The sequence below is a fragment of the Pelmatolapia mariae genome, linkage group LG16_19 (genome assembly GCF_036321145.2).
Source record: "Pelmatolapia mariae isolate MD_Pm_ZW linkage group LG16_19, Pm_UMD_F_2, whole genome shotgun sequence".
Classification (NCBI taxonomy): Eukaryota; Metazoa; Chordata; class Actinopteri; order Cichliformes; family Cichlidae; genus Pelmatolapia; species Pelmatolapia mariae.
This window is the reverse complement of record NC_086241.1, coordinates 38744187-38765772: the sequence shown is the minus strand read 5'-3', so window position 1 is coordinate 38765772 and position 21586 is coordinate 38744187. Positions and strand designations below refer to the sequence as shown.

Here is a 21586-nt window from a genome sequence, read left to right as displayed (position 1 = left end):
GGAAGAACTGGGCATCCCAGTGCCAACTTGCGTAAGCATTTAGCGAAAGGAGGCATTGAAACATCACGACGATGGAGAACAGTAGAGTAGACAGATTTCCGGCTTGCATTAAATGGTGTTAGTAGGAAGGAGAACAGAGCTGAGCTTCCTCCTGCTACCTGGCGCTGGCGGGTGGGTGGAGCTACGAAGTACGCTGTAGCTTTTGCTGTTGGACCTGCGATTTGTTTGGAAGCGTGGGTTCAGCGCTGACGGCTAACTCGCCCGGCCTGTGACCCGTTTCGGAGCAACGTGAGAGGAGCTGTGAGTTCTGCTGGCGCGCGGCCGGAGTTGCTTCATGTCTGGATTTAGCGGAGATAAACCAACTGGATGGATGGACGTAGCAGACCGTATGTTGGGTGGCGAGAAAACTGCTAGGAGGTCGTCAGCATTCGGTTTTTTGGAAGCGCCGCCGTGACGTTTGGTGTGTTTCTGGGATTGCCGGAGGAAAAGCGATGGATGCAGAACTTGGGTAGTTGTTCGTCTGACGCGCCGACGGACGAGAGGGCGATTGTAGCGAAGGGTGAGTAAAATTACGTTACTCCTGAGAGATGAGCTGTGTCGAAAGGTATTCGCCGACCCTGTTTGCACGTAAACGAGAATGAACAGTTTGTAGAACTGGGGGGAACCTATGTAGATGACAACCGGAAGGAGCGTGTTTGGAGGCGTGGTCCCGCTCCTGAAATTCCGATACATAATCTCCAATACATAATAGCTTCAGTGATGCAAAGGAAACCTTGGCCTCTTGGTTGTTGCTGTCTGGTGCTCAGGCGTTAGAGCAGATCATCCAATAATCAGAGAGTTGGTGGTGGATCCCTGCCTTGCTCTGTGATGTATCCATCAGACAGAGAATGAACATGAGTGAAACTTGGATTGAAAGCACTCAGGTCTAGAAAAAAGTCTTGTGTGATGGGGGAGTGAGCCATGTTGTATAAAGTGCTTTGAGTAGAAAAGGACTTTATAAGAATCAGTCCATGTACCATTTAATTACATCAGGATTTGGGATCGGGAGCAGGTCAAACCTGAAAGGTATGGTTAGGTAAAAGTAATATTTAAAGTAATATTTACCTACATTTTGATTCCAAAAAGTACAGTTAAACCCAGTAATGATTCTATCCATCCAGTTGTTTTAGCTGATCCAGTTCAGGGTCACAAGAGAAGGAGGGCCTGAGCCTGTCCCAGCTGCCACAGGCCACGAGGCTGGGTGCCCCCTGGACATGTCACCAGTCTGTTACAGAGCTAATACAGAGACCTAACCCACTACTATACTTCTGTGGACTGTGGGAAAAAGCCAGACTACCCTGGGAGAAGCCACAGAGACAACAAACTCCTTTTATTTATGGAGGGAGGCCCTCGATCCTCTTGCTATGAGGTCATAGTACTGACCCTAACACCAGCATGCTGTGCTTGATCTGATAAACTGGAGACAAACAGATTTCCTTTCCTGGATTCAAGATTTTCCAAAATTTGCCCCGTTGCCATCAGCATCACTCAATGAAACATGGTGCTGGGTTGCAAACTACCCTGGTAGCAAGGCATTAATTATTGTTCCATTTCCATCAGATCCTGTATGAAAAACATGCTCTGATATCCAGAGCCATGATGTTTTTGGTTAGTTGTTGAATCTTCAGATTATTTTCCCATATGGATGAACTTTATGGCGCTAGCTAAAGATCATATGCTAAGATCATACATTTACATGTTATAACTTGTTTTTATCCCATGAGCCTTTAAAGGACCCAAGTTTACTTTTTCAGGTATCCTCCAGTGCAGGGGTGTCCAACTCCAGGCCTCGAGGGCCGGTGTCCTGCAGGATTTAGATGTGTCCTTGATCCATCACAGCTGATTTAAATGGCTTAATGACCTCCTCAACATGTCCTGTAGTTCCCCAGAGGCCTGGTAATGAACTAGTCATGTGATTCAGGTGTGCTGACCCAGGGTGAGATCTAAAACCTGCAGGACACCGGCTCTCGAGGCCTGGAGTTGGACACCCCTGCTCCAGTGGATTATCAGATTTACACTGATATATCCCATCATACTGATGCTCAGGTTTCCTGTTTAAGTCTGCTCTAACATCATGTCTTCTTCCCCTTCACCCCCAACCTTCCTGAGGGTTTTTCTCTACATCAATATATATTTAAAAACTGAATTGAAAATAACATAAGATAAAGTAATGTTATCTTTACAGAGGGATTATATTGGGTTTGCATCTTGTATCTTCCTGATATCCCCTGTTTTTTGTGGTGGAGGTGCTGTGGCGCTTGCTGAGTTCCTTGCTGAGAGTCGTCAGATTCAGAGGCTGGACCTCCGTCACAATGAGGTGAAAGTGGGAGGCCTGATGGCCCTGAGTCTGGCCTTGAAAATCAACCGTTCTCTTTGTAGTCTACATGTGGACCACATACCCCAACAGGAGCAGGTAGGTGCAACTTGAACTGCATCTTCTCTGTGTGCGTGCTTGGTGTTAGGTACTGATTACTCGTGTTTACATTAGCAAAATGATGGCAAAATATGATCTACACTTTCAGACTCAACAGAACTGAACTTGAATTTAGTCTTGACAGCTTTGTACTATTACAGTATGTATTCAGACATTTGGTTGTTTGCTTCGTTTCAGTGTTTGTAACACCTGAAAAAGATTTTTCAAGTCCAACATCATCTGCTCAGTTTCACTCATGGTGAAGCCACCTCGCCCGTTTCAGAGGTTTGACTATACAGTACTTGGCTAATAACTTGGCCCTAGTGCGAATGGAAGTGTATGGTGTCAGTAGAAGAGCTGTAAAATCTATGCAACCCTTAACTGTCCAGTGGTCCAAATTGGAGTCTTGGCCCAGCCAGTTCTGGCCCCTGGGCCTCATATTAGACACCCGTGATGTAAAGCCTGTAATGTAGCCAGCATATATGCCTGTGTGACATGTAGCTCATCAGGTTCTGGGGCAGGGTTTCAGTGGGGTGCAGTTCCCTGTGACTTTAATGTAAGTGCAGTAAACCCTGATAAACAGGAACGCTGCTGTTCTGTTCATCTAGAATTAAAGGCTCCATGTCTGTTTGTCCCACTCAGGCTGTGGTTACAGGTTTGTCTCTCATTTATGTCTCTGTTCATGTGTGACTTTTGTTTTCGTGTGGGTGTGCGCGCCACTCTCTCCACCTTCCCTGGTTTCAGAGGCCTGAGGAAAACGATGCCATAACTTTAATACACGCCCCTGCTGGATTCACAAAATAATTACCCACACTTGCCATCTGTTTGTCATGATTTTATCTCTGCTAACTTATTTGCATATTAAAGCATTAATTAAAATCTCTGAGGAAAGGAATGCTTACTTTAAAATGAACTCTGAAGGCGATCCGTGCACGGCTTCCAGAGATGTTTTATTTTTGTTTGCATTGTTTGTTTGTTGCTTTGGTGGGGTTGTTTGTTGTTTACACAGTTTAGTCTGATGTTTATGAACTGTGTCCTCTGGCTAAAGTCAACCGGCAGGATGTGCCAGATTCTGGAGAAGAGCCACGATGTTTCTGTGAATGTGTGTCATTAAATCTGGGATTTCTTCATCTTTTTTTTCTCTCTTTCTTTGCACCACAAACCTGCACGCTGCCGGATCTATTTCCATGCTCCTCTAAGCTGCCGAGAGATGTGATTAGCATTTCCACCATCACTCGGCGTTAGTGTGGCAGGACATTTTGGGGGAATTGTAATAAGGGAATTTTTAAGCTCTGTTCTGTGGTTTTTAGAGCCACACAGCTGGGATTTGTCTTGGCTTGGCATATCCAGGTGGGAGGAGTGACGATTGTATTAAAAAGCAAATCTTTCCATCAGAAAACAGCGGGCGGCCAGATCAAGTGTTCTCGCTCAGTCACATTCCCCGGGTCGCCGAGGAATATGTGAAAATTTCATTCTTCTAAAGGAAAATAAGTGTGGGCATGAACGTGAGTGAGTGACAGAGGGGGCTGTGGCAGCGCCGTGTATTTGTCACAGTCACTGATATGGACTTTGTGTGTTCATACATGTGTCTCTTGTATGTGTGTGGTTTTATGGCGATGTGGGGGGTGATTGAAGATGCGCATATTTAAAAGGCGAGAGAGAGAGGGGAGGAAATCTGGGTCCTCTTGTCTTTGTTTACAAGAGTCTGATTTTTCATGTCTGTTGCCACACTGCTCCATTTGATCAGTGGCCTGTTTACTGTTAATTATTAATTATTTACCCACTTGAAATATTCATGCACCCTGGCCCTGGTGGAAAGCAGCTTTTTTCCAAGGGGCAAGTTATCTCTGTAGCCACTACAAGGTGGAGCTGTTTATACACCCTTATCAGGAGACTGTGTAACCCAGCTAATGAACTAAACTTCCCTGCCCAACTCTCCCTGAACGTGGGCTTGGACGAGGGAGCCTCGCAGCATGTTTACCTGTTTGATGCTTAAATATTTGGCTTTGGATTTGGCCAACGTGTGCATCCCGTCAGCTGTTCTCCAGCAGAGCAGCTCCGCGATAACGCTGGAGATGGTGCTCTCCTGAATGTTGTGTGTCAGCAAGGTGTAGCTATTGTCTCATAATTACAAGTGTGGTGTGTGTGTGCAGGACACTGCTTCCTATGAGGGGACCTGCAGCACTGTGACCCCAGCCAATCAGAGTGAACCTCTTCCTATATAAAGGTGGCATTCAAACTGCATGGCCCTCATTTTCTTAGAGGTGAAAACTGTACTGATGTTTGAGCCTCGGAGCATCTCAGACACTCGTGTTTACTAAATCTGCTCATCAGTAGAATTATTCAGTAAAGTCTTTGTCGCTACCAGAAGCTTTCAGAGAGTCAGAGAATGACTTTAACATCTGCACATGAGACATCTCATGAACGCTGTTCCAGCTAAATAACCTGGAGGACCGAGACCACGTCTAAGGATCCTGTTGGACTTGGAGCTGAAGCTGCAGTACAGTGTGCCCAGGAATCAAACACCTCTGAAACTGTTTGATGTGAAGGTGTTTCTGTCCAATCTGCTGCTGATATTTCAGTGTTGACAAAGAAAACCTGCAGCCTCATGTAACAAGAACCATCTGATCCAGTGTTACTCTGGTTTACATCAAAGTACATGACAGACTACTGCATTAAGCTCAACTTTGTGTTTGGTATAACTAGCAATAGTCAGTTAGGAGGTGACGACTCTCACACAGAGTCTCCCGTAACCATCTCATCAACAAACATGGTATAAACTTGGCATTATTCTCATGTTTCACTAACACTACAGGTAATAAATGGAATAATAGCACAAGTTTCATTTAAGTAAACCAAACTGACGCTGTCAGTAAGATGAAACCTTCTAAGACTGCATGTTCACTGTGTGTGTGGTGTTTATGTAGCAGGTTTTCCACTGTAATGAATCTGAGTGGCCATAATGAGGCTGCTCCCTGAACCTGGGTCTCCCAGAGGTTTCTTCCTGTTAAAAGGGAGTTTTTCTTCCCACTGTCACCAACATGCTGGCTCACAGGGGGTCACATGATTGTTGGGTTTTCTCTGTGTTTTTTTACCTTCCAATATAAAACGTCTTGAGGCAAAATGAAACTGAACACGACGATAATGTCTGCGGATGATAAATGACCGTGAAAAGATCAGCTCTGACTTTACCCAACAATGCTGACTGTTCACACCTCGGTTTAGTTTAGCGACTGCCTTTGGATCACTTTGCTGTGAATGTGAGAGCGACGAGAGTGACATCTGAGAAAAGATGCTTGTGCCTGCTAGGATCTGTGGAGAGACTGCTGTGAGAAATGAACTGCACAGGGGGGCATCATTTGAAGGAGCGTGGATTCTTATTTGGAGAAGAGCGTGAGACAAAAAGGTCTCTGGGTACGTGTTTGGGCCCCCTTCCTGTCACGGTCAGTCCCAGGAGGGTAGCTAGGTGACGGGACAGCCTGACCATGCATGTAGTCAGCACTCAGGTTTGAGCTCACATCATGATGACACTGCTGCTCTGGGGAATAAAGTGCGTAGGCAGACAACAGCAACCAGGCAGAACAAGCCTCCCAGCAATGCCTCACAGGGCAGGGAGGAATGGCTTAGAGTAGCTGGAGGGAGCAGGGTTCACTGCTCCCAGATCAGCCTGGTACCTACCATGAACACACCGAACATAACTGTGTGTGTCTTTATTATCCTTATCTTATCTTAGACCAACTGTCAAAACAACAAAGCACCAATATTATACAAATCTGTCAAAACTTGTTTAAACCTCAAAGTTATTTTGTTATTTTTCAGGCAACTGTGAGAAATAATAAGAGCACAGAAATAAACAATTCTTTTCAGAATATTGTTGGTAAAAACCAATATTGTTCATTTAGGGCCGCTGTGCCATAACACTGGATTTGTTCAGCACTTATATATGTGTGAAATTAATGTTTGGTCATTAGCAGGTAATCATATCGTATATGTGAATACTGGTTGATATCAGTTTCATTTCAGCGTGTTTAAACTCCAGTTTTGTCCTCACTAACATGCAGCACTACTCGTGCAGTCGACATTTCTCTCATGATACCTCTGAAAGGGACAAAGCTGGATGAGTCTCTCCAGCAGACGAGGGGGGGCGGGGGGTGCTGAGGGGTAGGGGGGCAATCCCCAGTCTCTCTGCAAACACAACAACAACTGCAACAACACACTCCTTGCTGCACTCATGATGTATTTTCAGGCAAAAACAGGCATATTTGCCAGCTGTGTAATTTACTGCGGCTCTCATTTGCATATTAAAGCCTTAATTAGCCCCTCTGAGCGTGTGTTTGTGTGCGTGTGTGTGTGGCTGTGGCTGTGGTTGGGGGTGCAGTATAATCACTTAGATGTGTAGTTAGAGGGGGTGTACACCATTTTGAATCGGTCTGGATCGGGGCCAGAGGGGAGAGGAGCGACTTCCTGTCCCGGACCGGCAGGGTGTGACGAGAGAGGAACCTGAAGGTCTCTGATGAATAAGACTCGACACATCTCCTCGTCCTTTTTAATCACCTCCAAACCACAAGGTGTGACCTGTGACATCACCCAAAGAGGGGATATCTTTTTACTTTCTCACAGAGTGGAGGTTGGGTACATGTTCATATTCTCTCTTCACATTTATACAGTCCCATGTCTCTCTATATATATACCTATAAATAATATATGACACACCATGGGAGAGAGAGCCAGAGTTTAATAATGCTAATGATTAAATACAGTAGTGGAATGAAGAGATATGATTGAAGAAGTAGCACTCGGTGCATCATGGGAACCCCGAGCAGCTTGAGTCTATCGTAGCATGACTTCAGCATGGGTCGAGGTCACCTGACCCAGCTCCAACTATATGCTTTATTCAAAAGTCCAGCTTTAAACTAAATCTTAGAAGCAGAGAGTGTCTGTCTTCTAAACCCAAACTGGGAGCAATAACAGTTTCCACACCAGAGGGGCCCAAAGGCTCCACCTCCCATTCTACTTTTGAAACTCTGGGAAGTACAAGTGAGCAGTAAGTCGTCCTGCAGTCTGAAAGTGCAACGCTCGGTTAGCTTCTCTACTGACGTACTATGACACGCCCTGATTATTCAAGATTTTGTCAGTCAGGATTTTACAGTCATTTCTGAATTTAACATAAAGCCAGTGAAGAAAAGCTAATGTGGGAGAAGCGTTGTCTTCGCTTTCTGTATTTTTACTCGTTCCTGTCAGAGCTCTCGCTGAAGCATTCTGGTTTAACTGAAGGCTTTTCAGGGAGCTTTTAGACCAAACAGATAATAATGAACTGCAGTGGTCCAGCCTAGAAGTAATAAATGAATGAAATAGCTTTTAAGCCTCACTTTGAGACAGGATGTTTCCAATTTTAGGGATACTGTGCAAATGAATCCTATGTGAAAGCTTCACTCTCCTCTGTCATTGCAGCTGAAGGATACATCGGAAATGACTCACAGTGTTACTGGAGTAACCCCATTTGGTTAGACACAGTGTCTCTACAGTTTGTAAGACCAAGAGCAATTTGAATTTAGAAGTGGTAACCAGAGGTCATCCAGACCTTTCACACCTGCCTGTAGTTTAACTAATCGACCTGCATATCAATGAATTGCTCGTAATATACAATATACATAATATACATAATATACATACATGACTTCCGGCGCCCCCCGTGTGCGGCAGCCTGTTACAGCAGCTCTGCTCATTCCGAGTTTCTTTCTTTCTTATCTTTTCTTCTCGTAATTTTTCTATAACTAACGTATTAGTAATTAGACTCTGCAACCATGATCTACCGTTTTGTGCTAGTTCTGGTCGTTTTTCTTAGTTTTTTTCTACTTTTTTCACCCGTGTGTGTGTGGACCCAGAGCAGGGATCCTTTGTTTACAGTAAGGATCAGCTGTTAGCGCTGCGTCCCACAGCAGTACTGCCGGCGGACAGACCCGACATTCCCAGCGAGCTGAGGAGGAAAAGACGGGGGTGTCGTGCGGGGAAGGAGCGCCGTCGCCCGAGAAGGAGACGTTATCGACCATCTCTTCCTTCTGTAATTATTGGAAATGTATGGTCTTTGCACAATAAATTGGATGAGCTCACGTCGCTAACCTGGTCACAGAGGGAGTACCGGCAATGTAGCATCATGATGCTAACGGAGTCGTGGCTAACACCGCTAACTCCAGACACGAGTGTGACACTACCGGGATTCCAGCTGCTTCGAGCGGACAGGACAAGAGACAGCGGTAAGAGGAAAGGAGGGGGACTGGCAGTGTTTGTGAATGACAGATGGTGTAACCCTGGGCACATCACTGTAAAAGAACAACTCTGCAGCAGAGACATTGAGCTGTTAGCCGTTAGCATGCGTCCGTACTACCTGCCCCGGGAATTCTCGCATGTTATCGCGATAACAGCGTATGTCCCCCCCTCGGCCAACGCGGAAGCAGCCTGTGACACTCTCCACTCAGTGGTCAGCAGACTGCAAACACAATCTCCGAGAGCCCTCCTCATAATATCAGGGGACTTTAATCATGCCTCACTGGACTCCACACTGCCCACCTTCACCCAGTATGTGACCTGCCCAACCAGAGACAATAAAACACTGGACTTACTGTATGCCAATGCTGAAGAGGCATACAGTTCATCACCTCTCCCTCCCCTGGTCAGATCTGATCACAACCTGGTGCACCTTGTCCCTGTGTATGAGCCCTTAGTGTGCAGGGAGCCACCAGCCACCCGCACAGTGCAGAGATGGTCGCAGGAGAGCGAGGAGGCTCTTAAGGATTGTTTTGAGTCGACTGTGTGGGAGGTGATCTGTGACGACCACGGAGAGGACATCGACAGCCTTACTACATGCATTACGGACTATATTAATTTCTGTGTGGATAACACCGTACCTACCAGGACTGTACGGTGTTTCTCCAACAACAAACCTTGGATTACCCCGGAAATTAAAGCTGTCCTCAAGCAGAAGAGGAGGGCCTTCAAATCCAAAGACAAAGAGGAGTTGAAAAGGGTGCAGAGAGAGTTGAGGGGACTGATAAGGAATGGGAAGGATAGCTACAGGCAGAAGATGGAGAACCAGCTTCAGCAAAATAACGTTGGTGAAGTCTGGAGAGGCCTCAGAACCATCTCGGGCCACAAACATCAGAACTCTCTGCCTGGGAGGGATGTGAGGTGGGCAAATGAACTGAATCATTTCTTCAACAGATTTGATTCAGCCATGAGCCAGTCTCCAACATCGGCTGCAGACTCAACCACCCCCACTGCTGCTGTTCCACCTCTGACACCTCAGACACTTCACACCTCCTCTATTCACCCTGCTCACTCCTCCCCACCCCCAACAACAGCATCCAATACACAATCAACACAAGGCTCCAGCCTGTCTCTCTCAACCACCCAGGTTAGGAGGGAACTGAGGAGGATTAATGGCAAGAAGGCAGCGGGTCCAGATGGCATCAGCTCGAGGGTCGTCAGGTCCTGCGCGGACCAACTGTGTGGTGTGATGGAGCACCTCTTCAACCTGAGCCTGAGGCTGGGAAGAGTCCCACAGCTCTGGAAAACCTCCTGTGTTGTACCAGTGCCAAAGACTTCACGCCCCAAGGACCTCAACAGCTACAGGCCGGTGGCTCTGACATCCCACCTGATGAAGACCCTGGAGCAGCTGGTCCTGGCTCAGCTTCGGCGCCTTGTGAGCTCATCACTGGACCCACTTCAGTTTGCCTACCAGCCTGGCATTGGAGCGGATGATGCCGTCATTCACCTCCTACATCGCTCCCTCGCTCACCTGGAGACCGCTGGGAGCACTGTGAGAATCATGTTCTTTGATTTCTCCAGTGCCTTCAACACTATTCTTCCCTCGGTTCTGAAGGACAAGCTGGAGAACTCTGGAGTGGACCATCACCTCACTATCTGGATTTTGGACTACCTCACCGACCGACCACAGTATGTGAGGACTCAGGGCTGTGTGTCGGACAGGGTCGTCTGCAGTACGGGGGCCCCACAGGGAACGGTTCTGGCTCCGTTCCTCTTCACCATCTACACTGCAGACTTCTCCCACAACTCCACCCAGTGCTTCCTGCAGAAGTTCTCTGATGACTCTGCTATAGTCGGCCTCATCACTGATGGGGACGACAAGGAGTACAGAGGACTGACTCAGGACTTTGTGGACTGGTGCCAGCTGAACTACCTCCAGATCAATGCCAGTAAAACCAAGGAGCTGGTGGTAGACTTCCGCAGGCACAAACATCCTCCACTGCAACCACTGAACATCCAAGGTATGGACATTGAGACTGTGGACAGCTACAGGTACCTTGGTGTTCATCTGAACAACAAACTGGACTGGACTCATAACTCAGATGCCCTCTACAGGAAAGGGCAGAGCAGGCTGTACCTGCTGCGGAGACTCAGGTCGTTTGGAGTGGAGGGCCCACTCCTGAAGACCTTCTATGACTCTGTGGTGGCCTCAGCCATCTTTTATGGTGTGGTCTGCTGGGGTGGCAGCATCTCTGCTGGGGACAGGAAGAGACTGAACAGGCTGATCCGAAGGGCCAGCTCTGTTCTAGGATGCCCTCTGGACCCAGTGGAGGTTGTGAGTGACAGGAGAATGGTGGCTAAGCTGTCATCCCTGCTGGACAACATCTCCCACCCCATGCATGAGACTGTGACAGCACTGAGCAGCTCCTTCAGTGGGAGACTGCGGCACCCACGGTGTGGGACGGAGAGATTTCGCAGGTCTTTCCTCCCCACTGCTGTCAGACTCCACAACAAAGACTTTAACTGATCATACACACACATCCACAAATGTGCAATAACACAAATGTGCAATAATCTTTCTGGCACCATTGTATTTTTCACTCTGTTGTATATAGCATTTGTATTCTATTTTTATCCTATTGTATATTTTATTCTATTTTATTCTACTGTATATAGTATTCTATTTTTATTCTATTCTGTACAGTTGTGTACTGTATTTATTCTTATTTTATTTTATTCTAATTGTCCTTCATAACTTTTGCACTGTCCACTTCCTGCTGTGACAAAACAAATTTCCCACGTGTGGGACTAATAAAGGTTATCTTATCTTATCTTATCTTATCTTATTGCCTAAGAGACGCACGTATAATGTAAACTGTACTGGTCCCAGCACAAAGCCATGTTGACCTCCATGACCTTTGTGTGTGAGGATCACTGCAGTGCAGTTACTTTGATAACAGCAGCGTGTTCTGATCCATGTAGTGAAATATTATGGTCAACAGTACCAAATGCGTATCCCAAAGCAGTGAAACATTTGGTTCATTTTCTGCACCACAAACAAACACAGCAGGGCTGTTTTTTCTGATTATAAATATGTGCTGATGTATCTTTATACCTTCAGCAGACTGATGTCACAGGTCAACTGAGTTCCTGTTGTTACGGTGCAGTCACACAGTTTTACAGAATGTGTGCCAACACAGTGCAATTAGTACTGTTAGACATAAGACCAAAAGCTTTAATATAATTACTGGCCTCACAGGGAATAGAAAGGTTGTCCTCACTAGGATTAATCCTTCCTGCAAGTTCTCTTATCCAAACTTTAGTCACTTTCACAGCTTTTGTTGACACACACCAGTCAATGCAATTCTACATTTGGAAAGAACCACGGGGTCGTTTTATACGGAGGAGGCTTTTCTCAGTGGTCATAGCCCAGTAGGTCTACATTCCCCATTCAGACATGCAAGATGCTCGCTCAAACAACTTGGCATAATGACCAAAACATTGGAAGTTCTGCAATTGATATGTATGCATATGTATATAAACTCTGCATAAGTGGGGGTATCGGATCGGATCGCCTTTCAACGGGCATGTCCTGAGGCGCCACGCTCAAACAGTCACCCATCAGAAGCTGGCAGCCTCTCATCTGACTACCATGAAGCCCCATGCGTGTCTATCTCTCTAGCTCCCTTCATCCACAAGCCACATCCCTTTCACTTTTGGATGGTGGGCTGACTGCAGAAATTGCCCCTGTCCACCATGCGCGCTGAATATTTAACTATGAATACGAAATATTCTGGCAAGACTTCAACCACCTTCAAAAGTGAGAGGCCCTCTAACTCTCACAGCATACACACACTGTCCCAAAATCCCCTCCTTTTTCCTCTCATGAATCGATCATCCTGTGCCTGTTTGGAGGGGATGTCGGGAGAGGAAGTGGTGAATGATCTTCTCCGGTTGGGCACCAAAGTCAGCGACTGAAGGCGAAATTCCAGACGCTGAGGCTCTGTGGATGATAAGTTGAGACTCCTCCGACACAGCGCGGGGCTCCGGTGGAAAGAGGAGACTGACAGAGTGAGGGAAAACATAATGGCTGAGGAGTTCTGCTTTGGCTGTTTGCCACCTTTTGCTTTTCTTTCCCTTCCACACGTCATCCCTACCAGACACGTTTCCCTTGTCCTTCACCTTAGTCCATGCCGCGGATCGAGCCCGACCTGCGCTGATCTTTATCGCGTTCTCTCCAAGACAATCAGCAGGGACCAGTGTTGATGTTCAGATTTGAGCTGGTTAGCATTTTGCCCACAACTGCTCTGCTTGATATGGAAGTAAACAGAGGCCCTGAATGGGCTGTAAGAAGTTTGACTGCTTTGTGGTGTATTGTACGGTCAGCAGTCATTATCTGTAGAGAGCAAGAGGTCAAAGTCTTTGAAGAGCTGATGCTGAGGAAGAGGAGAGGCAAATGTAACCATGTGTGTAAACTCTCATGGTCCAAAATGAAATGAGAGCTGTCACTTCTAAATTTATCTCACAGTTTGATCCATGAATTAGTTAACAGGGAGGTGACGGGGATCTGGCTTCCTGACGCTTTATATTACAACATGTTTCTCATAGATACACATTTGTAAGGCGGAGGGCCTGAAATAAAGTCCGATTACCTGTGACCTCCACCCCAGCGCTAACCCTGATTTATTATTTTAATACCACATAAGCACTGAAACAGGAGGAGAAGAAGTCAAAACTATAAGTTTTCCGACGGCTCCAGCACCCCCTCCGTGTACGTCTCTGAGCGACTGTACTGGAATATCATTAACACAGCGGGGAACAGAACGTACACCTGCGGCGGCCGAAGAACCACAAAAACTGTGTCGCACAACGCGCTGCTCTAACGCAGTGATGATTTTATCTGCTTTAATCACTGTTCTAGTCATGATGACCACTCAGCGCGAGCTACAGTAACACATTCATGTGCTTTTTCTATTACACACTCACCCACCACTGCTTTGGGTTCAGTGATGTCTGCAGGCAGTAAACCTGTCTGTGACTGGGCGTGTGCTCCCAGCACCTCTCATGGCTCCGAACCTTCAGCTCTCCAGTTGATGAACATTTAGTGAGTAAAGCCAGGTGAGGAAAAGATATCCTTGGTATGCTGAACTTACTGTGTGGTACAGGTGACCATTTAGGCAGTTACCAAGTTATAAGATTTGTAGTTACTGGTATTAGCGGCTGTGGGAGGGCTGCTGCAAGACAATTACCAGTTACTGGCAGCCCACTGTGTCCACTATTGTTTCCCACTCCAAAAATAACCATAACTACTGCTGGCAACACTCACATGGTCCTGAAAACACACCAAGACAGACCTGACTGTGCTTACTGACACAGAGGCGTGTGAACAACAGACTGGATTCATTCATACACACACTGACACTAAACACTTCATGCACAAGTTTTATCATTCAGATTGTAACAGTCATAAATGCTGTGATTACACTTCTGTGGCCTCAGAAATAAAGTCCAGCCTCCATGGCTACACTGAAACATGCCAACCACAGGCCTGTTTGCCAGTTTGGTGTCACTGCTTGTGCTAGCACCCTGTCTTTCATGTCCCTCTTCCTCTATAGCTTAGCAACGTGCTCCACTGTCCCACTGTCACTCTGCCACACTCCACCCAGCCCCCAGCCTTACCTCCACCCAAGTCTGGTCCAGACACCATGGAGGGTAGGTAATTGGATTTGTTGTCACCTCCAATGGCTGGCAGGTCTGGTCTGTCTGCTCAGCTTAGTGATGAAGACATCAGTGTGACAGGGACCCTGAGAGAGGATCAGCTGGTGTCCTGGAGACCACTAATAGAGCTGTGGTCATGCCACGGCCATGACGCTGGGTGCAAGTGCCCACTACACAGCTTGTGTGTGCGTGCATGTGTGTTTGAAGGGAGGTTACATGGTGAATAAAGATAAGGCAGCCTTATTAAAGCAGTCCCTCTCTCAGTGGGAGAGGTCAGAGGAACCCTCAAACACACTTCTGTGGTTGTGGACGATGCTGGCACCAGACACCACAGTCCTGGCATTCCCTGTGATGCTACGCATCTTATTAAAGCACTGAGAGGAGGCTAGCCAAAGTCAGGGTTTGTACTTTAGGCTTCATTGCAGTTGTCCCCTAGTTCACCTTATCGGGGGTCCATCAGTTCAGCGTCCAGAAAAAATAGTTGACTGAACACTTCACTAGTTCACTTGAATGCAAAGCAAAGCTCCTTACAGACACTTGTACCTTTGAGAATATTCAGGCTTGGAAACATTTTCCTCTTGTAAAGATGTGTTTGGCTGTCTCCACTTAGTTACAGTGGAAAAATAAGAACAACTGTAGCAGATGTGATCAGATAAGGAACAGTGTGCATAGATGGACAAATGAAAGAAAAACTGAGTTCTTTCAAGAGTAAAACATGGCAACACAATGTGTTGGAACTGGACACAGCCTCACAGTGTTTCTGCAGCAGCATCATAGCAGCCCATGCTGTGAGCGTGGTAGATATGTGGCTGACCCACCACCTGTGCACTCATTATGTGACGGCACTGATAATGTGACTGTAACAATGAAATAACTGCAACAGTTATATGTCACTACACTTTGAGTTATTATAATAATAATAATACTAATATATTCATATATTTTGGGGGAATTATTACATTTATTTATTCTTCCTTTTTTGAAACCATGATATAGTCTCGGGCTCTGATTTCATCTAAATGCACTGTAAAAAAAGAAATCCTAGAAAAACAGTAATATTCCGGCAGCTGGGGCGCCAAAATAATACCATCAAATAACAGAAAATAACTTTCTCATAAAAATACGGTTATTTTCAGTAATGACAATACAGTTTGTTGCCCTAATTTTACATGGGATTTTGCCTTTTTCAAGTGCTTTTAAACATTAAATTAGGAACATTTTAACGTGATTAAACAATGAAATTACCTATAAACAAGGTCAATGAATGCGGCAATATGAATAATAATACTTAAATGTACAGAAATATACAGTTAACAGTTGGTTTAAATAATAATGGATTGCATTTATATAGCGCTTTCTGAGACCCTCAAAGTGCTTTACAATTCCACTATTCATTCACTCTCACATTCACACACTGGTGGAAGCAGCTACAGTTGTAGCCACAGCTGCCCTGGGGCAGACTGGCAGAGGCGAGGCTGCCATATCGCACCATCGGCCCCTCTGGCCATCACCAGTAGGCGGTAGGTGAAGTGTCTTGACCAAGGACACAACGACTGAGACTGTCTGAGCCGGGGCTCAAACCGGCAACCTTCTGATTACAAGACAAACTGCCAACTCTTGAGCCACGATCGCCCTAAATAGCAATAATAATAATTATTATTTGATGTAAAAAAAGTTTATAAGAATCATTTCATATATTTTTCCATAGCATTACATTTGAATTTAACAGTTCAATCTTTCGAATAACTGACAAATATTTGTGAAATTATGATACATTTGTGAATGTATTTTAACAATCTAAATATGCATATGTACAGACAAATACATTTATAAAACAAGAAAATTATGTTTTATTACATTTACAGTGATTTTACATTATTTTACATTTGAAATGTAAAATCACAGTCTATTTATGTAAATTTAATGATATTCTAGAAGAACAGAACAAAACTGTAAAATACACAGTAAAATACTTTTATATTACATTTTTTTTACAGTGTGTAATCACACTCAGGATCTGTGGCAGAGAAACTGAACATTTAGCAGAATTGCCCAAAATCTCCTGTCTGATCATTTCTTAAAAACATTTTAATTTACAGTAATGGACAGCACCGCGGTGGGGGATACATGTCATTATAGTAGATGTAGTTCTGTGCTGTAACTACGTTCACTCTGCTTCAGCTTCATCAGTTACCCAAAGCTTACACCCTCAGAGCTCTGTGTTAAATCCTCACTGTGTACAAGTCTGGATGCAGCTCGAAAGCAAGTTTGAAATTAGTGAAGCTGGAATCTGACTGAAGTCCTGACATTAATTAAAGCTTCAGTTTTAAATGATTAATCTGTCTTTATTAACAGATATTACTGACGGCTTAAAAAGTCACCTGTCTCACCTGATTAGAAACAACAGCAGTAAAAGTGATGGAGAGTTTGACCTTCATGTGGCCTCTGACAGTAAGACTGCTTTAAATGCAGACACTGATAAGAAGATTATTCCAGAGTTTAGGTGCAGCCATTGCAAACGCTCGGTCGCCTTTAGTCTTTCGTCAGGGCCTTTGCACTAAGAGCAGCTGGTTAGAGGATCTGAGTGCTCTCTTGGGGCTGTACACGTTGAGAAGGTCTGTTAGGTAACTGTGCCCCAAGTTATTTAAAATTGTAAAAGTATACAAAAGGATTTTTGTCTTATGTCCTAGCTCCCTGAGCTCACTTCTCTTTCCCTCACCCTCCACTGGTCTTCCAGCAGATGGCCCCACCCCTCCCTGATCCTGGCTCTGTTGGTGAAGGTGCTTTGAACGTTGTGCAGTGAAAGATTTGTCCTTTCAGTCGTTATGATATCTAACTTTTTGTGCCATGTGTTCATTGTGACCAACACGTTTCATGGAAAGCTTTATGATGATGGCGTCACCATAGATCCATCTGTTACATTAAATGGGTTGAAATGCACATTTATTTATTTTTTTATCTTTTACGTGTAGCTGCTTACCAAAACATAAATTGTCTGGAAAAGTCAAGAAGACAAACAGAAAACTGTGACGTCAGGACAGGAATAAAAGGATCTGAATGCCAGACGAGGAGTGAATGAGTGATGCTTGTGCCCTTAAGGACACAGTGAGTGCTGAGTGGTGTGTCATTATTTCTTATGTGCTGCATGTATTACTTTAGTCTCTACTATAAATTTAAATATGATTAATAAATAGAAGACATTTTAGTAACTTTCATAAAGCTTGTGAAATGTGACTGCATCCATTTAATGTCAGTACTGCTTTATGAGATGCTCTGTGTCCAAACAAGCAGGTAAAACTGCTGATGGCTGAAAATGATATATATGTAAATGTGTCAATATCATAGTTATTACTAAATAATAGCATTGTTGCTCTGTTACACTGGACTTTTATCTTTAGGTTACAGGAGAACCAGTGACTTAAAATAACTCCAGTTAATGAAGCGTGCAGACCAAACTGTGGCTGTGGAGAGCAGCATGTGATGAACTGCAGGCGTCACGGTTAAGATGAATGTTCATGATTCAACAATAAGAAAGAGACTGAAGTTAAACTCATTGCTGACCAGATAGAACACAAAGAACACGTCTCACATGTGCTCAAAACATTTTGGAAGTTTTTAGTCTTCATAAAAAGAAACATGATGGCAGTAAGTATGGTGGGAGTGTGACGGTGGTGGATTTAATGAAGCTATGAATTCTCCCCAACAGCAGAAAACGAGTCGTTCATAACTTTTAGCTCCACCAGTGCCGACTCGGTTAAATTAGGTCAACCTCTTAGTGTGATGTTCAATTTTTACTCCCATGTTATTTGTTTGCAGTTGGTTAGATCTGCTCAGTTACTGCAAAACAATAATCAGGATCTGGTCATAACATCAGTTTTTGTTGTGTGACACCATTATACATTAAGAAGCACATTTACTGGAAAATGTATGTACAGAAACATTTCTTGGGCTTCAAGTTTAATTAATTGAAATTGTTTTTTAAAAAGTTAAATAAAATGTTAATGACCTCACACAGGCTTACCTACAGAAACTGTTTATTATTTTTAACTCCTTTAGATAGACACTGTCGACCAAAGGCTGTCTTTCTATCGTCTCAGCTGAAACTGAGCAGCGGTACAGCGCGTCTTCAGCAGTGGGAAGATCAGCGGTTTGTCCCCAGTTCCTCTGTCAACGTCAAAGTGTCCTTGAGCAAGTTGCTGAACCCCACATTGCCCTCATGGTTCCATCAGAGTGTGAGTGTGGTATTTAGGAAGTTCTCAGAGCCACACAATGAAGCCTTACATGAATGTGTGTAGCGTTCGTGTCGCATATTAGCTACGTGGCGAAACGCGCTGATGCGTTATTATGACAATGACCACACACGTATGGAGGCACTTAAATGTAAAGGAAAACCAGCCCATCCGGGTCGAGTACAAAAGTGCTATAGCACATAAGTACCAGTGGATCCATCATTAACACAGTGAGTTAGTAAGGAAATGTTTTCATCCACTTTATCGCTTTCAAATTGTAACTGATTGCTCCTGGGCTAGCTTACCCCAATCACTGTGAACACACTGTTCAACATGTATTAGTGCCACAGTACTGTGTAGTGTTCCCACTATAGGGAACATTAGGTGCTGAGCAGAAAGTGGAGGCCGTGGTGTCCCCTCTGTTACAGTTACAGCTCACTGTAGATGTCTGATTATCTGTGACAGACAGTTAAAGAGAGATGCTGAAGGTTCAGTGACCAGCTTCTGATGACTGCATGACTGCATACTGAATGCTGCAGTATAAAACAGCATCAAGAAAAACGTCACATGAACTACATCCAGTTAGAAAGTCAAAAGTAAAAGCTGTGCAGTCTCTCACAGCCAAAACATCCAGTTTTACCTGCGCTTATGTTCTTTTTCTTTTTTTGGGGGGGGGGGGGCTTGTAAAAGTGTGAAGATCAATTAAAAAGCGTTAAAGCATCAGTGGCTTAGGAGAGCATGGCCGGGGGTCTCTGTGGTGGTCTCTTCAGATAATCAGCAGCCCAGGGCCCTCCATAATCACACGGAGGAGTGTTAGCTTTCACACACTGCTGCTAAAGAGAGGGATTAGAAAGTCACACAGCCTGATAAATACAGGGCAGGATGGAGAGAGCGCGGAGGGAAGCAAAGGGGAGGGAGATGGACATACTAGTAGGTGGGGCAATTTAATGGGCCCATTATAGTCACTGCACTGGGCACGATGTGTGCAGACAGTGACGTCGACACAGCTCCATACCATTCACACCAGTACTCGCTGCAGTGTTCTCCTAAACAGAAAAACCTCTCTATGCAGGAAGACAGGAAGTCCAGACCCGAAGCAGAGATCTGTATATAAGTGACACGTGTCGTTTAAATGGCACTGACACAACTGTACACGTGTCTTTGTTCGCCACAGCACACAGTTCGTTCCAACATGTGTGACATCACGTCTGCCTTCAGGTGCCTTTTGCAAAGACAATGGGAGCGAAACACCAGAGAGTCGCTCCTGTGTGTCACCAAGTTAAGAATGAACACATTTAAAATGTGAAAGTTTCAAAACCAAACAGAGTAACTCCAGGGAAGGCTGCACATGCTGCGTGACTCTGATACCTGCGTCACAGGTAAATAATGAAGTCCTCTAAAATCACCAACAAATATTCCTCAGAGACATTTTTATATGAACCAAATTGTTCTGGTCTTACTTGTGATCTCGTTTTCTTTTGATTCCCTTTTAGAGTAAGACTCCTGACACATCGTGTGCTGCTTTAATCATGGAAATGTTTCTTCAAATTAAAGCATTTTAAAAGAGATTTCATTTATTCACAGAAAGTAATAACAGTGTTTTTATGGTGTCCCAATAAAAACAGTTGTGACTTTTTTATTTAGTTGAACCTTCTGCACGTTAAGCCTTAAACTGAACACCACTGTAGAGATAAGCTTTAAACACAGTTTAAAGTGCAATAAATTTAAAGTGAGTCCTGTTTGACTGCCAGCACTGGGCCAGAATCACAGGTAAATATCATCATCATAGTTTATTTCTATAGCACTTTAAAAACACACGAGGCTGACCAAAGTGCTGAACAACACAAGTATAAGAGATACAATAAGAATAATAAATACGATAAAATAATAAACATAGTAATAACAATAAAATATAAATACATATATGACTATATCAAACATGTTTTGTTGTTAATTCACGTTCTGACTTTCTTTCTGCTGCGTCTGAGAATTTGGGGTTTTTAAATCCTGAATCTCAGATTGTGATATTCCCAAACAAAGAAGCTTAGCATGGCAGGACTGCAGACCACTCGGGCTCCTAATTTTGAATTTGTTGCCCGCTTCGTACCACGCAGATGTTCTCTTACATCTCAGGTACAAGTTTTGGAACTAATCCATGTCAGTGTTAAAGTGTTGTCAAAGTGGACGCCAAAACAGTAACCCGAGGTCCAGTAGTTACTGTAACATATGAATATTGTTCATTTTTACTACAAAGATGTAACATTGTAACACTCAGGAGACTGAGCCAGTAGTACTGGCACCTGTGTTTGGCTTCATTTGTCAGCTCTGACGCTCGGCTGTAACAATAACAGTAATCTGAGTAACAATAACAGTAATCTGAGTAAATGATGACGTTTTTACCATTTTGATGTAAAAATCATTCTTTATATTTGTGAATTGTTTCAGACACGTGTATGAACATTTTAAGGTAGAGGTTACATTTTTGTTTATTTTTTTATGTGTCCACAATTTCAGTATTTTATACAAAATGTTTACATTTTTATACAAAATTTCTACGCGTGTTTTTCATACACGTGACATCGACGAGCCTCACAGCCTGTTTATATCATACACAGCAGTAACATCTGGCAGCACTGACACTGTAGAGGACACAACTGGGTTTGTGGCCACGTTAGAATATTTACCCGTTGAATTTAGTGACTGTTATCTTTAATAATCTGGCTGATTTATCAGTGTGCTGTGGGTGAATTTACTCTTCTCTGAATTTTCACAGATCATCGAGAAAAAAGTGGAACAAAGCACAAACACAGCAATCAAAGAAAAGAGAAACCAAATGTTTCAAATGTCAAATGTAACAGTTAATAAATGACATATGATATTCAGTCTGTGCAAATGCACACAGACGAGAGTAACAATGATGTTT

At 44.2% G+C, this 21586-nt stretch overlaps 1 protein-coding gene across 1 annotated transcript in view; it reads left to right on the top strand.

Moving 5' to 3' along the window:
* si:dkey-288a3.2 (protein phosphatase 1 regulatory subunit 37) overlaps positions 1-21586 on the top strand; it is an 80361-nt gene that overhangs the window by 44084 nt on the left and 14691 nt on the right. Inside the window, exons 10-12 of the mRNA XM_063497659.1 lie at positions 2286-2452; positions 14332-14428; positions 18491-18666. Of these exons, the coding sequence (XP_063353729.1) occupies positions 2286-2452; positions 14332-14428; positions 18491-18666 (440 nt within the window). The remainder of the gene's footprint in view (positions 1-2285; positions 2453-14331; positions 14429-18490; positions 18667-21586) is intronic.